The sequence below is a fragment of the Podarcis bocagei genome, assembly GCF_964188305.1.
Source record: "Podarcis bocagei genome assembly, chromosome: 3".
Lineage (NCBI taxonomy): Eukaryota > Metazoa > Chordata > Lepidosauria > Squamata > Lacertidae > Podarcis > Podarcis bocagei.
The window spans coordinates 37,789,858-37,804,848 of NC_138127.1; the positions used below are offsets into that span (position 1 = coordinate 37,789,858).

The 14,991-nt window shown below is 39.3% G+C and overlaps 1 protein-coding gene across 1 annotated transcript in view; it reads left to right on the forward strand.

The window, feature by feature from the left end:
• The window catches only part of SLC16A10 (solute carrier family 16 member 10), a 42,322-nt gene that overhangs the window by 11,458 nt on the left and 15,873 nt on the right, over window positions 1–14,991 (forward strand). Inside the window, exons 2-3 of the mRNA XM_081186724.1 lie at window positions 9,048–9,192; window positions 11,939–12,371. Of these exons, the coding sequence (XP_081042850.1) occupies window positions 9,048–9,192; window positions 11,939–12,371 (578 nt within the window). The remainder of the gene's footprint in view (window positions 1–9,047; window positions 9,193–11,938; window positions 12,372–14,991) is intronic.

Genomic DNA, 14,991 nt, shown 5'->3' on the forward strand with positions numbered 1-14,991 from the left:
TCTGACTCTAAGAGTGTTCATGTAGGACTAGGGAGGCCCAGGATGGAAAGCAGGGAGACCAAGCATTGGTGGAGCCAGAACCTATGACAGGAGAGCCAAATAATTCTCATTTTGTTCTCATTTCCCCCTCATCTTCCTCCCTGCTGAATTCTACAAGGGCAACACAGACTAAGGAGGAGAAAGCTGACAGGCACTGTCACCCCTTGAGCTGGTTGTAAGAAAGAAAGCAGGCAGGCGGGGCTACCTCAGGGCAGACCTGAGGGTGGTGGGCAGTGCCTAATTCATTCTAATAAACCAGCCTCCAGTGAGCCCTGGCCTACCTCACAAGGTTGTTGTGAGGGTAAAATGGAGGCATGAAGAACCATGAGTTCCTTGGAGGACAATGCAATATAATGTAGTTATTTGCAATATCTTGCAAAAACATGAATGAATGTGTGAGACATCAAAGATCAACTGTAAAAGTGCTACTGGGTTAGAGTTAAACCTACAGTAGCTCAACTCTGTGGTGAAGGTGCTTCTCCAGATCTGCCCTAGAGGTGATGATGAAGCTTGTCAGTTTCACTACTATTTTCAGGTGCTTTGCATGGGAGCTAGGTAATGTTTGATTATTGCATTTATTTATTTATTTATTAAATTTTATCTTTCCCTTCTTCCAAGAGGAGCCCAAAGTGGGATATAAATTTAATAAATAAATAAATTGGCATTAAACTTTCTAGGACTAATGGCTGGAGGCACATTCTTGTTCACACAAGCCTACTCAGATGCATAGAAAGTTGAGGTAATTTTAATTTGTTTTAGTATTTTAACTTTTGTATGCTTTAAAATACTGTTGTATTTTTAAATTGATTTTAGTGTTTTATCTATTTGTAAATCGCTTTGAGTTTTGTTTTGTTTTTTACAATCAAGCAGTGTATACATTTCTGAAATAATAAAAGAAAAACAAGTTAAAAGGGAATAGACTTGAAATTTGCCTCTGGGCATCCCTGTTCTTCTGAAACAAAACGTACTGTTCTGTTCTAGCTGAATTCACCTGTTTTTGAAAAGCAGTAGTCAGCTTTCTGAATGTGTATCTGTCTTCTTAAAAACCTAGAGCGTATTAGGCATAATTGTTAACCTTTTCATTGAAAATTACAAGGTAGAAAATTGCAAGGTTGCTAATTATGTGTAATGAAGAAATAAAAGAATTCCAACAGCTATTCTGGCAAGCTACAAAACAACCTATAAATCATATCACTGTAATTCTCATTATAAAATTAATTTATCAAAATAATTCCTGCTAAAGGGTTAGACAGGGCTAAGTACAATGTAATAGAAACTGTAAACATCCATACTTGTTCCAACTTAGTAAATATAAAATGGTTTATATTGAACTGTGTTTCTAATGTAATACAAATGTGATACTGTACACTTGTAGCTACATAAATGGTCAATCTGCTTCTTCTAACAGTTGTTTGCATGCATTTCATATACGAAGTTTGAAACATTGTGTTAAAAAACTTTTAACGTCACTGACTAAAGAGGGATAGTTATAAAGCAACAAGTATATAACTTGTCATCTGTTACTTCCAAGTGGTGAGAAATAGAAATCAAAGGACTGTGTTGACCCTGAAGTTGTTTGTCTTTCCTCTGTGACTTGCTTTATTCACTCAGATTACAAGCACATTTCTGTGATGGTCTTTTGTATGGAACATGCTGTACAGGAGAGCTGCAGCAGAGCTGTCGTCTGGATTGTACTGTTAGAGCAGATGAGTGTATTATTCTCAGTCAGAAGGAGTGGAGGATACATCAGAGAATTAACCTCTCTTGAAAAAGAAGGCAGGGTGAATAGGAAAACACTTTTTAGTTAAAGGAGAGTAGAAATCTTGTTTTGGGCTCTGCCTTCCAGAGAATGTCAGGATGACTCTGTTGCTCCTGAGCTACTGCTTTGAAGTAGCTTACAAAAAGAGAGAAAGAAGTAGTTGTGGGGGGAAATGTTTTGAAGAGCACTAGGCATTACAGTGGTACCTCGCGTTACAAACGCTTCGGGTTAGGTGTTTTCAGGTTGCGGACAGCGGGAAACCTGGAAGTACCGGAAAGGGTTACTTCTGGGTTTCGCCGCTTGCGCATGCACAGAAGCGCTAAATCGTGTTTCACACATGCGCAGAAGCACCAAATAGCATCATGCACATGCGCAGATGCGGTGCTGCAGGTTACGAACACTGTGGGTTGCGGACATGCCTCCATCAAGGATTACGTCCACAACCTGAGGTTCCACTGTAGTGGTAATGCCCAATGCTCTGTGGATCATAGATCCATACAGCCTTCTTTTGGAAGTGGTGGGCGGGACAACCACATGGAGTAGTGAGAAGACCCCCTCATAGCTCCCCACATGTAGCACATAGCTTCCTCCCTGTTAAGCAGGGATCAGCTGCCCAGAGTTTCAAGGAGTTATTTCAGCCCCTCAGGTTTAGTGCTCTGTTCCCTCCTTCAGTGGTCATCAAGGTGCTTCAGAGAAGTAAGAGATGGCATTCTGTACCACCTTTCTTTCTCCACACCTGCTTGGGCAACAGCCTGGGAAAGGACAACCTCTTGTTCTTGGCAGCCCAGCTCCGTGCCTAGCAAAGCGACTAGCAGGACATAATCTACAGTAATGTCCCTTAGCACATGCAGGTTGAGAGTTTGCAGGTGTTGGAGTCCTGGCAGTTTCATCAAACTCCCGACATCTTCAGTTGGAGGGAGCCTAATCTATCTCTGGTCAGCCAGCAACCATGGGGAAATGTTACATGGATAATCTGGTCAGATGCCAACTTTTACCCATTGTCAAGTTTGGAGAATCTCTCTAGACCCCTTCACTGAATCAGCAGTCTGTTGTGGCAAATAGATACACTCATCATTCATGCTAAAGGAGAAGAAAGAGAAGCCCTTTATTGTCAGCAAGCAGTTTCTTTCCCCTGTTGAAGGAAGTTTCTGCCACATATCTGCTGCATTCCCCATGAAGGAGAACAGTGGAACTGGCTGCAAAGTGGAGTGTACCTCCCACATTGGCTTCTGGCAAGCAGAAACACACACACAGTTCTTGCACAGGAAATGTATTCTCTTTGGCGGGCAGACTTGACATTAAGAGGAGATTTACTCCCTGCCTATTTTCCCTGCCTACAATCCTGTATCCTAGACAAGAAGCATCCTCCTTTCAGATGGCAGCAATAGCACCTGGGCTAGTCCTGGTGAGGGAGCAATACCAAGCATAGGCTATCCCTAGTATGGATGCCTTCAAGCTGAGTCCAGGTAGCTCAGCATATTGTCAGGTCCCATCCCTTCAGTTTGACTATTTTGGATCACCATTAATTTAGTCACAGTACTGAAATGTGAAATGGCAGGTGGCACTAAGCAAGGAAATCACAGCCTCAAAGGGGCTTGCTTTGTTTCTGCCTAAATGACAGATTATGTCTTTTAACCCAGAGTATTTTCAGCTGAGTAAAATAAGTTATAAATTGGGGACTGGAAAATGGATTACCATGCCCAAGGGTTTATACCTTTTAAAAATAAATAAATGGGTAAGGGTTCTGATATCAGAAGAAGTAAAATGGATATGAATCAAACTTCAGAGGATATGTATCAGAGCCATTCACACTCCACCAAGCCAAGCTATCTCAGAAGGGGAGACCCTTCACCTCTGCTCCCAGTCAAGTCCTTCCTGTCAGATTAGCAAGCAACAGGCCTATGGCTCTGCTGACCTGTTACAGTGCTAAGTTTTTAAGTGAAACAGCTTGTTTCTTTTTAGGCACCTTTTTAAGTACATTGCAGCCAGGTTGTTGTGTTGTTTTTTGGCTATTCTTTGACTCAAAGTCTGAAAAGAGCTTAAGGAAACATGGTCATTTGTGGCACAGCTTCCTGCACTCTGATGTTCCTCCCTCCACTTGAAGCAAGAAAGCAGCTGGAGCTTGCCTCAGGCATTTCATTGTGTCTTGGCTAATGTGAGGGAGATGATGTTTAGCAGACCTCAATAAGATGACATAAATGACTTCCAATAAATGTCTGCAACAAGAATATGATTTAATCTGCTGTTAATTTCTGGTGGCTGCTTTTACTTTAAATAATTTTCATAAACTTCTTAGGTATTTATTGATAATTTGTAACTATGCTTAACAGTTAAACCATGACTAGGGCTTGAATGTACTATTAAAAATAATGTGGAAAGTACAGATTGAGCAACTATTGTTATTGTCAGTCATTCTGCAGACAAACATCTGTTTAGTATTTCACCCTATTATGCTTTACCACAGTAGAGTAAATTGAGGTAATGGTTTTAGGGGAAGTGAAATCCAGGACAGACTCTAGATCAGGGGTCAGCAAACTTTTTCAACAGGGCTGATCCACTGTCCCTCAGACCTTGTGGGGGGGGGCAGACTATATTTTTTTGGGGGAAATGAACAAATTCCTATGCCCCACAAATAAGCCAGAGATGCATTTTAAATAAAAGCACACATTCTACTCATGTAAAAACACACTGATTCCTGAACCATCCACGGGCCGGATTTAGAAGGCAATTGGGCCGAATCTGGCCCCTGGGCCTTAGTTTGCCTACCCATGCTCCTAGATTATCCTTCCTCTTTCTTGTAATCCTTATTTAACAGGCCATAATGCAATAGCTGTATATCAGATTTTGATATCTACGTAACATAGCTCAACCTCTGCTTAATAAATTCCACCATCTTTCTCCACAACACTATAATCTCTAGATTCAACTTCGTCTATTTTGCTATTCTAGAAATCTAGATTTTGTTATGTATCCTGTCTTTCTAAGAAATTACACTTCTGGCCACAAGTTGTATCTGGGTGCTAAATTGTATGCTGTTGTGACTACACAATAGAAAAGCAGGCAAATAGTAATCCATGTGATATAATAATAAAGTGGAGAGCCTCCACAATGCTGCTGCTTGCCCCTACAAGTGCCCCTGTTTTCTAGGGACCATCCTGGATTTACAGAAGCCGTTCTGGTTTCTGATTTGATCCAGGAATGTCCTGCTTTTCCTTAGGATGTCCCTATTTTTATAGGAGAAATGTTGGAGGGTATGCTGCTGGCTGCTTACCTAGATTTCTATATTTGTATTTGACTTTATTTACTTGGGAGTTGGGAATTTCAAAAAGGTAGTTAGCCCTGGCCTCCTTGCCCTGCTGCCAAATTTGCTTGTTATCTTGAAGCTTTGCCAGTGGAGCTGAGATATAGATATGTGAACTCACATTTTAATGCTAAATATTTATTTAAACATTTAAGTATACTGCTGTACTCAGAATATAGTGGCAAACAAAATTTTGCCGTATCAGACAAGTTATATTGGTGTTCTAAACTGTCTTTTTACTACTTCTTCCTGATGCGGTACACTGAACTGCATCAAGTTTTGATCAATTTTTGGTCTAAAGCACAAAGGCAAAAATTAGTGGGCACTTTTTTGTAGTAAGATATAAACCACTTTTTTGTCAAAGTAATGAATAAAACAAACCTATTTTAAAATAAATCAGTAGTAACACAGTAGTCATAGCAACAAGGCAAAATCAACCAAAATCTTGCAGGAAAATGTATTAGTTTCTCTAAAATCCCAGCAAGGATATTATTTTTCATATTTGCTTAGGCAGAAGTTTCCAAAGCTTTGGAAACACTTTTGCAAAGATTCTAGTTCTAGTTGCGTCATCCTTACTTTTTTGAAAACAGAGCAGCAAACAATGCTGATTAGTCAGATCTTATGGGGAATAGGAGATTTGGTTTTTCAGATTTGTGAGTTCCAGCTGTGAAGGGCTTTAAAGAATAATTGAACTTGGAAGCAAATTGGTAACTAGAGCAGAACAGGTTAAATATGGACATGACCTTTGATGGAAGACTTGCTGCATTTGCATTACTTGAAGCTTTCAAGGACATCTCCTCTACTGGAAGTTGCAGAAGTATGGATTAGTGTAGCAAGTTCTGAGCTACTTGGAATGGGGGAGAGTATCTGTCTTAAGCAGGCCTGAATACAACAGTAACCCATTCACCCGCTCAGGCAACAGCACCCTATCACAGATAAAACTGCTCCTCTCCAGGGCAGAAATGCTCCCACTAATATAATCTTTGTCTTGTATGGATTCAGTTTCAGGGCAGAGATTGCTTCTCTGAACAAATATAGACCTGGGTGTCATCTTCTGATGACAGTCAACCCCAAAGCTTCTGAACTTGCTTGGTAACTTCACATTCTGTAGATGTTAAGCATTGGAGCTTAGGGCACCTTGGTTAGTCCCAGGTTGCTAACACTGTCCTCAGTTATAAAACTTTGTCTTACGGGGATGCAGCCCTTCAAGCACCAGCCAAATTTTGTAATGGAGCTAAAAGAAATATTTTGGCCTACCATATCAAATGTTGTTGAGAAGTCGAACAAAATGTAGAGGGAAGTATTTCCCTTGGTCCTCCCTAGTAGATCATGTATCAAGCAGTTTCTGGCACATTGAAAAAGCTGAAGCCAAAACACATAACTCAGGAATGTCTGGAGTTGCTGTGTTATCTTGTGCTCAAATCATTTTGAGAAAGGGAGGTTGAAAACAGGCTCTAGATTGATTTGACTGCCCTTATCTTTAAAAAAATGTTTATTTAAGAGTAGACAAATCATTGCTTTCTTCAACCCCTGAGAAGCCAACCCTTTCTAAAGAAAGCATTATCAATTCTGGCAAAAGAAAATTAAATCACGAAATTCTTGGGTAAGGATCCACTTTGTACATGCTGGCCTTCACAACCCCAGTTATCAAATCCACATCTTGGAGGAGAAGTCAAAGTGACCTAAGCAATTGTTCTTAATGCTCCTGGTATATAGCTCACATCAACAGTGGAATCAAGTTATATCAAATACAAGAGTAAAATTATGTATTGAAAACTTTCCTGGCAGTTAGAGGATGCATCTAGGCCTCTAGGGATTCCTGCCTGTTTAAGAAATCCCATAGCATCTGTTGGATAAGATTAGAGGAGAAAGCTTTGTTTGACACAATCATTGCCACCTCGTATGGCTGCTGGACACTCTAGTCTGTTGGATTCAACATGTGTAAAACAGGTCTTTCCTTTTGGGTTGCCATCCTAAGTATATTAAGTTATGATGTTCAAATACTCTGGTAAATTTAATTTTGTGCTACATATTTTATTTCCTTTAAATCATTATTTTTATTCTATGTCTCATGCCCTTCAATACGATGCCCCTCTGATTTATAGCTGCTATCCCTCAATTCTTCATCCACTAGTCATAAAATAAGTCCTCTAATTTTAAATTGTATGAGGCATTAATTGGAAAAATATGCTAATTTGATTATAGGCTTCTGAGTACACACACTCTAATATTTTCCTTCAGTTCCCAACAACTGCTGTTAGCTGCCAGCTGAAATTCAGGCCCCAAAGGACCCAAATCTATTTTTCTCTACACCCTCTGGTGGTCATGATTGGGAAGTATGTGGCGCAATTTGCAGTAGATATTTAAGATGTTTCCACCATAAAGCCAAAAAAATGTGTCTTTTTCTGATGAACATTGAGCATTTGTTAAGCATTGTAAGCATTGATTGCAAGCATTAATTCAGACAGTTTCCTGTACTACTTGTTGAGGGCACTAGAATGATCCCAGGGAAAGGCTGGACCATATCTTCTGCCTCACCCCATCTGTTTCGTATGAGTTCTGCAAGTGAAGATGTAAGCGCCCCAGGGAGCTGGACTGCAGGAATTGCACTTCCAAACCTTGCACTCGAAACTATCATTTAGAATTCCCTATTAACACAAGCACACTCACTGTCCACCATCTAGATTAGTGGAGTTTTATGCAGCTGCTTTATAATGCAAACACACAGCTTTAATACTGCATCATTCTTACTGGTCAGGATCCAAATGTAGCCTTCTGCTATCTACAGAAGAAAGAACCAGGGAAGAGACTACATTTGCCAGTTTCCCCAAGCCCTCTGGAACCCGTTTGTCAGTGAGTGTAAGGGGCTGCATGGGGAATTGACAAATGTTGCCTCCAGTGGTGTGCAATCAGTAGACCAGGGGGACTGGACTAGTCCCCTAAATGTTCCCGGTAAATTAGAGTATTAAAGCCTGGAGCCTCCTTCCCAAAGTCCATGAAGCTTCTGCCTGACTTAGGGAGGCAGGTGTGATGCTCACATGCCTGACGTCGCGCCTCCCCCCAATCGCTCTCACAAGCTGCCGTCTCTGGCCCTAACTGTTCCCCTATTAAAAAATTCACAGCATGCCACTGGTTGTCTCCCCACTGGCTGGAGCAAGGTTAGGACCCAAGCCTCTGAGTTTACTACCTTAATTTAATTAGAGACAAAACAGAATGATTAAACAGTGGGAGTGAAAGGGAATATTGGAAAAATGATGGCTATAGGCCTCAGAGTACACATTAGATCGATAAAATACTGTGCTTTTTGTCCCTGATGTGGTTGTTGAAATTATGTCAGTAAGTGGGGAGGAAATTCCTATTGTTAGGGAAGTGATGATGTGCTGGATTGCAACTCCTGTCAGCCCTAGTCAGTGTGGCCAGTGGTCAGGGATGATGAGAATTAGCATAGGAAGCTGCTTTATATTGGGTCAGGCCATCTAGCTCAGTATTGTCTACATTGACTAGCAACTACTATCATATGGTCTTCTGTTTTTGTACAATACAAATTTTACTATAATTTAACATAATTGATCAAGACTGCTTATCTAATATGCCTATAATTCCAGTTGCTGGGGAATCACAAGTGGGGAGAGTGCTCTGGTCCTGCTTGAGGGTTTCCCACAGGCATCTGGTTGGCCACTGTGAGAACAACATGCTGGAGTAGCTGGGCCATTGGCCTGATCCAGCAGGTTCTTCTTAGCCTGTTAGTTTGCACAACAGTACCCAGAGTTCAACTTGAAAATTTTCAAACTGGCGGTTAAACAAAATGCTGATTAGTAGTTTGTTTTACTTACAATATTTCTTTCTGTGTTCCTTTAAAACTAGTTATAATTGCACTATATGTTATTTTGTCATGTAATGAAATCTGCCATATTAAGTTAACTGTTCTATTATTAATCTTTTCTACAGCTTGGGTTGGTTCCCTGTCCATGGGAATGATCTTCTTCTGTTCTCCCATAGTCAGTGTATTTACCAACCTATTTGGCTGCCGGAAAGTAGCTGTTGTTGGAGCAGCAGTGGCACTTGTTGGGCTTTTGTCAAGCTCATTTGTAAGGTAAGAATAAACATTCCACTGACTTTTCTGAATGCACATGGCCTTTAGCAGTGTATCTTAATTTAGACCATTTTGGCTGACCGAAGATATATGATACCTCCTGGCATCCTGATCATATATCCTGAAGATACCACCGCTACATGGCTTTAATTTGCAGACCTTACCATACATTCTTTATAGGTAGTGAGCACATGGCATGGTGGGTTATGCTGCACTTCTCTTCTGACATAGACAAGGCAGTATTATGTGCTACAAAATATTTGAAAGGCAGCCTTTCAAGTATTAAACTGTCATTTATGATAATCAAGTATTAAGCTCAATATGTCCAGGAGGAAAGCAAGAAAGTAAAGTTCAAGTGTCTACTCAAGGTTCTGTCAAACAAAATTTAAATGTAAGAAATATATACTTAAGTATTCTGTGGCCTTATGATTTTCTAAATTGACTAAGTGAACCAGAAGTAATTAACATGAAAGAGTGATATTTGGCATTTATATAGTACTTTGGAGGGTTAAAATAATTTCACATAGATTACTTCAGTAATCTTTTATAAGAATGTCTAGGTTTCTTGCCTATGGTCCTGTAGTCTGTTTAAAGCAGTAATGAGATTTTTAACTGGGTATGGAGCTGTGAACCAGCCCCTTTCTTTGCTGCTCATTCTTGCAAGACAAGATAATTCATACACTGGGCTGCACAGATAGTGCACCAAGGAAAGAGCCAGCATAATGGCTACCAATGACTACTAGTTACAATGGCTAAATGTTATCTCCGGTATTGGAGCTAGTATGTCCCTGGATACCAGCTGTTGGGGAAGCTGAAAGGAAGAGTGCTGTTGCACTCATGTCTGTCATATGGCATTCCCATAGGCATTGGGTTGGTCACTGTGGGAAACAGAATGCTGGACTAAATAGCTTTGGACTGATCCACAGGGCTGTTCTTAAGCTCTTAATAAAATAAGAGGCATTCATGTTTTCCAATGATGGGACCCTGTAGCACCTCTGCCAGATAGTGTGTCTTTCCATTGATAAGCACCTTGTATATGGGAGAGATTTCTGATGGAGAAGAGGTTAGTGGTGGTGTTATGGTATCCCTGAAAGGAACATTTCTTGCTTATTTGAGCAGATTTTTAGAAGGGAGAACAGACTTGCCTTCTATTACCTTATGCCACATGCTAGTCATAAGCAGTTTGGTTATATTGGTGTCTTGCTTCCACCACTTTTTTCCCTCCCCACTAGATTTGTGAAGAAACATCTTAGATGTGGCTGTCTGCTTTTCTTCTACCAAACACAACTCTATGCTTTTTTATCTCTGTTTTAATGAGTCATAAGGTCTGATAAATATTAACCAGTATTTAATGCTACTTCCTCACTTATTAATGATGATGGCCTTGAATGAGTCTGTTGTACTGGAACATGCTCTAAAAGCTTTCAGTAGAATTAATATGCAGAAATATACTTTTCCAACCAAATTTAATTATCTTTGAATATTTAGTAGAGATAATGTATTATTATTTTAAATAACATTGATTTATCCTGCACAGAGAGTTCTTGTTTCTTAAAACCTTACTAATTATTGGTATACCTATTTTTGTTAACTAAACATAAATATTGGTTTCTTATTTTTACTGATGCCTCTCCTACGTTTTGTAGCTATTATAGAACAATGGAAAAAAGCAGGTTTATGATCTTTATAATAGTACATTAATCTTGATAGAACACACACACTGGATCCAGAGAACTGTGCAACTACCGTGTACACAAGGGAGCTTGAATTAGTTTTTGTTTTTAAAATAGCAATTCCCCTATACATGCCACACGACAAATTCCATTTGAAACTGAGGTTATGTTATTTTTAAAATGTTAATTTCCAACAGCGGAGGGACTATTCAAGGCAATCTGTGAAAGAACTTGAGAATTCAATGAGGGCGGTGTCATTAGAAGAAGAAAAAATGTTTTTAAACAATCCAGTCTTCATGCCCAAGTTCTTGTGTGCACCTAAAGTTGTGCATCAGTCACATCTGTATTTTTTGGCATAAGTATTTTTTCCACCTCCAGGAACTTAGTAAAGCAAATAAGAGTTCAACAGCTGCAGATGAAGTTTTTAATAAATTTCTCTGATAATCTATTTGCTCTTCAAGGAGAAGATAAGATGTGGGTAGCTTGCTTTTCAGAAACAAAGCATACAGAATTGTGGTTTCAATACATATTGTTCAGAGAGAACTCTTCCAGTTTTCCATTACGTGTATTAAAGTAGGGAGATAAGTCTATTAACATAGCTTCTGTTTTAGATCAACCATAGCTTATCTTGTTGTTCAAGCCTCTACAAACTTGTGCTTATTAACTATGGCTTGCTAGTTTGCTGGATCACAACCTACCCCACAAACCTGCAAATCAAATGAAGTCACATTTGAAGACCTCCCTCATTCTGTCACCATGAGATGACGTGGGCCTTAGTAGTGTCCCAGTTGCGGAACTCCAACTCAAAGGAGGTTAAACTGATACCTGTTGCCTTTTAGACAGAAATTAAAATGCTATTATACTGCCAGATTCTTAGTATATATTAATCTTCCTAACTATCATTTTACTTCAACTCTTAATGCTATCTTGTTTTTATGTGCATTTAGTGTTTACTGTTTAAAACAAGCTTGGGATCCCTTCTTAGGGACAGAAGGTAGCATAAAGTGTTTTTATAAGGAAAAATAAAAGAAATATGCAGAACATAACTGTTAACTTTTTCTGTTTTATTGTAGCTCACTTGGACCTCTATACTTCACTTATGGAATCTTATTTGGCTGTGGTTGCTCATTTACCTATCAGCCATCCCTGGTCATTTTGGGGCATTATTTCAAGAAGCGCCTGGGACTGGTGAATGGCATTGTCACTGCTGGCAGTAGCTTGTTTACTGTAACACTGCCCTTTCTTTTAACTGTACTGATTGACTCAGTTGGCTTATACAACACTTTCCGGATCCTGTGCATTTTTGTGTTCGTTCTCTTCCTGGCTGGTTTTACTTACAAACCTCTCATTCCCAGTGCCAAAGAAAATGGGGAAAAGAGCAAGTCCACATTTCCTCCTGCAAAAAATATTTTTAATTTTTCCATTTTTAAAATTAAGAGTTATCTAATCTGGGCTATTGGGATCCCAGCTGCCTTATTTGGATACTTCATACCTTATGTGCACCTAGTAAGTAAACTTATTTCTCTCTCTCATATAGATAGATATATTATTCTAAAGGAATATAAGAAATAGATATATTTTAAGTCCAAATGAAGAAGATCCCAGGAACAAATATTTACATCCTATATAACCTTGAACAGGAATATGTAAATATAAACTGCAGTTAATCTATGTATGATTAAAACAGAATTCTTCTGGTATAGAAGACCTGGTTATTTTAACTTAGTAGTTCTTTGTCTGGCTCTTAGCAGAATCTATTATAATTGAGTACATTCTGTCATGCCTCCTGTTGTTTTCAACCAAACAATTGTTTTATTCAGGGCTTTGTGAAACTTTTAGATAAATCATACAGCAATTTCCAGAGGGGTAGCTGTGTTAGTCTTTTGCAGTTTATATATTTAGCTCTAGGCTCTACAACTTGCAGAAGTTATGAGCCTTCTCTTTAGCAATTTTTTATTTATTTAAAAGGCTATGCATCCTCTTCATTTTATACACGTTTTATTAAATTTTGACATTTTTATATTGATTTAATAAGCCAAGTGATACACAGTTGCTTTGCATCTGTATGCAACCCCTTTGTACAAGTCATGATTAAGTAAAGAAGTCTCTTATTATTCATAGTTTCCTGTTTCATCGGAATTGGGGAACAATTGTTATCAGCTTTAGAGCAAGGTGCCTGTGAGAAAGTCCTATTAAATTCAGTGAAGTGTGCTCAGTTAGGTGAGTTTAGAATTGCAGACTAAATCTGGAGGATAGCTCCCAATATTTGGGCAGGAAGGATGGATCTGCTTTTGTGTGTCCAGTCCTTAGCACAAAGGCTATGAGACAAATAAGTCATTCACACACACACACACAATATTCCTGGGTCATTACTTAAAATATTAACTCTGATTTCGTTTGAAAATCACTTTTTGTAAAACCCTAGCAAGAAATATAAATCGTTTTTATGGAATCGGTTATATTTGAAGAGTTTACAATCCCCAAAAAGCACATTTAAAGTATTTTCTGTCCCTTCCTTTGTTTCTGGTAAGTGCTGGGAGAATGCATCCCTTTGTTGTTCGGTATTATGATTGCCAATATTGTGGTACTTAATCTATTGAAGAAGCATGTGAAGCCTATGGGGTAAGGTTTTTGTATGTAAAACTTAGGACAGATAGTGAGAGAATTTACGTTGTTCTTGCTTTTCTGCATCACAACAGAACTGGCAGCATGTAGATGCATCTACAACTCAATGTGTTACCTCAGTTCTACTGCATTCCCCCTTCTCTCTCTTACCCCATTTTCCTCCCCTCCTCCCATTTTTTCATCTATTCTGTCTGGTTTATTTCTTACTAATAACTGGCTGCTTGTTCTAGTAGCCTTCTCCCTTTCTCTGTTCCGCCCCTTGGGTGTTCTAACATGGAGAAATGAAGGTGCGTTGGGCCAAGTTGTTTGCTACAAATTGAAAAAAAATAAAATCTTAGGAAGCAGTGACAAAACCAACATGGGGAGCATGAGACCCAAACTCTATTCTCAATAGACAGAGCACATTGAAGTGTGTTTTTCAGACTCCATCCCATTGGCAGAAGGAAGCATTCATGTACAGGTGTTCAGTACACTTAGAAAAACCCCCAAGCAGAAGTCTACTTCAGATTTTACTGCAGTGTGATGTGATATTTTGAATGTTTGCTTACATTGATGCTTAAATAATTTACAATGTCTTTGTTTCCTCCTTTGCAAATTTATGTCTTTGGTGTTGACTCGATATATAATACAATGCAATGTCTTGTAAACTGGATAAATCATTTGAGTTGGCAGCTGTGGCTTCTTTAGAGAATATCCTTGCTCATTTTTGAAGTATTGAAATTGTTTGTGGTAGGGATCTCTGTTTCTGAATAAGTGCAACTTCAATTTTGTGAATTTCATAGGTTTGCATCTAGCGTTTGATAAAAAAGGGTGCTAGATAAACCTAAGGGGACCTCTTGGTTTCAGTGTTTGTCCTACCTTCTGTATATCTCATATTTCCTGCATGGTCTTTTTTTTTGTAAATGGGTATGCTTTGGGTATTGATCAAGACTTTTTATATATCCACGTATCTTTTCTAAAATTGAATTTGTACTAGGAAATAGAAATGAGGTCAGCCTGCTCATGAGGTGCATTGAAGGCCTAACTCAGGCAAGAAATAGTAGTTCCGAATAGATTGCCTTGTGCCCTAACTACTGATGATTGGTGGCATCAGGGGAAACAGCTCCAGGATGCTGCAAGGCAAGTGCAATGTGTGCAGACACCCTGTGACTGTGCCGTGACATCTCCATATTGGTGATACTCTTGAGCAGGCATAGGCAAACTCTGGCCCTCCAGATGTTTGGGACTACAATTCCCATCATCCCTGACCACTGGTCCTGTTAGCTAGGGATGATGGGAATTGTAGTCCCAAACATCTGGAGGGCCAGAGTTTGCCTATGCCTGCTCAAGAGCAATGACTAGGAAGCCTGCTCACAGTGGACATCTGCTATCAATTTGGAGCTGAAAGACAACCTGATAATAGACAGAGGTAGCTAGCTTGTTCAGCTAGGGCTGTGAATAAGGCTACTCCATTGAAAAACACCAGTAGCATAATGATGAAAACTCATACCTGAAACATTGC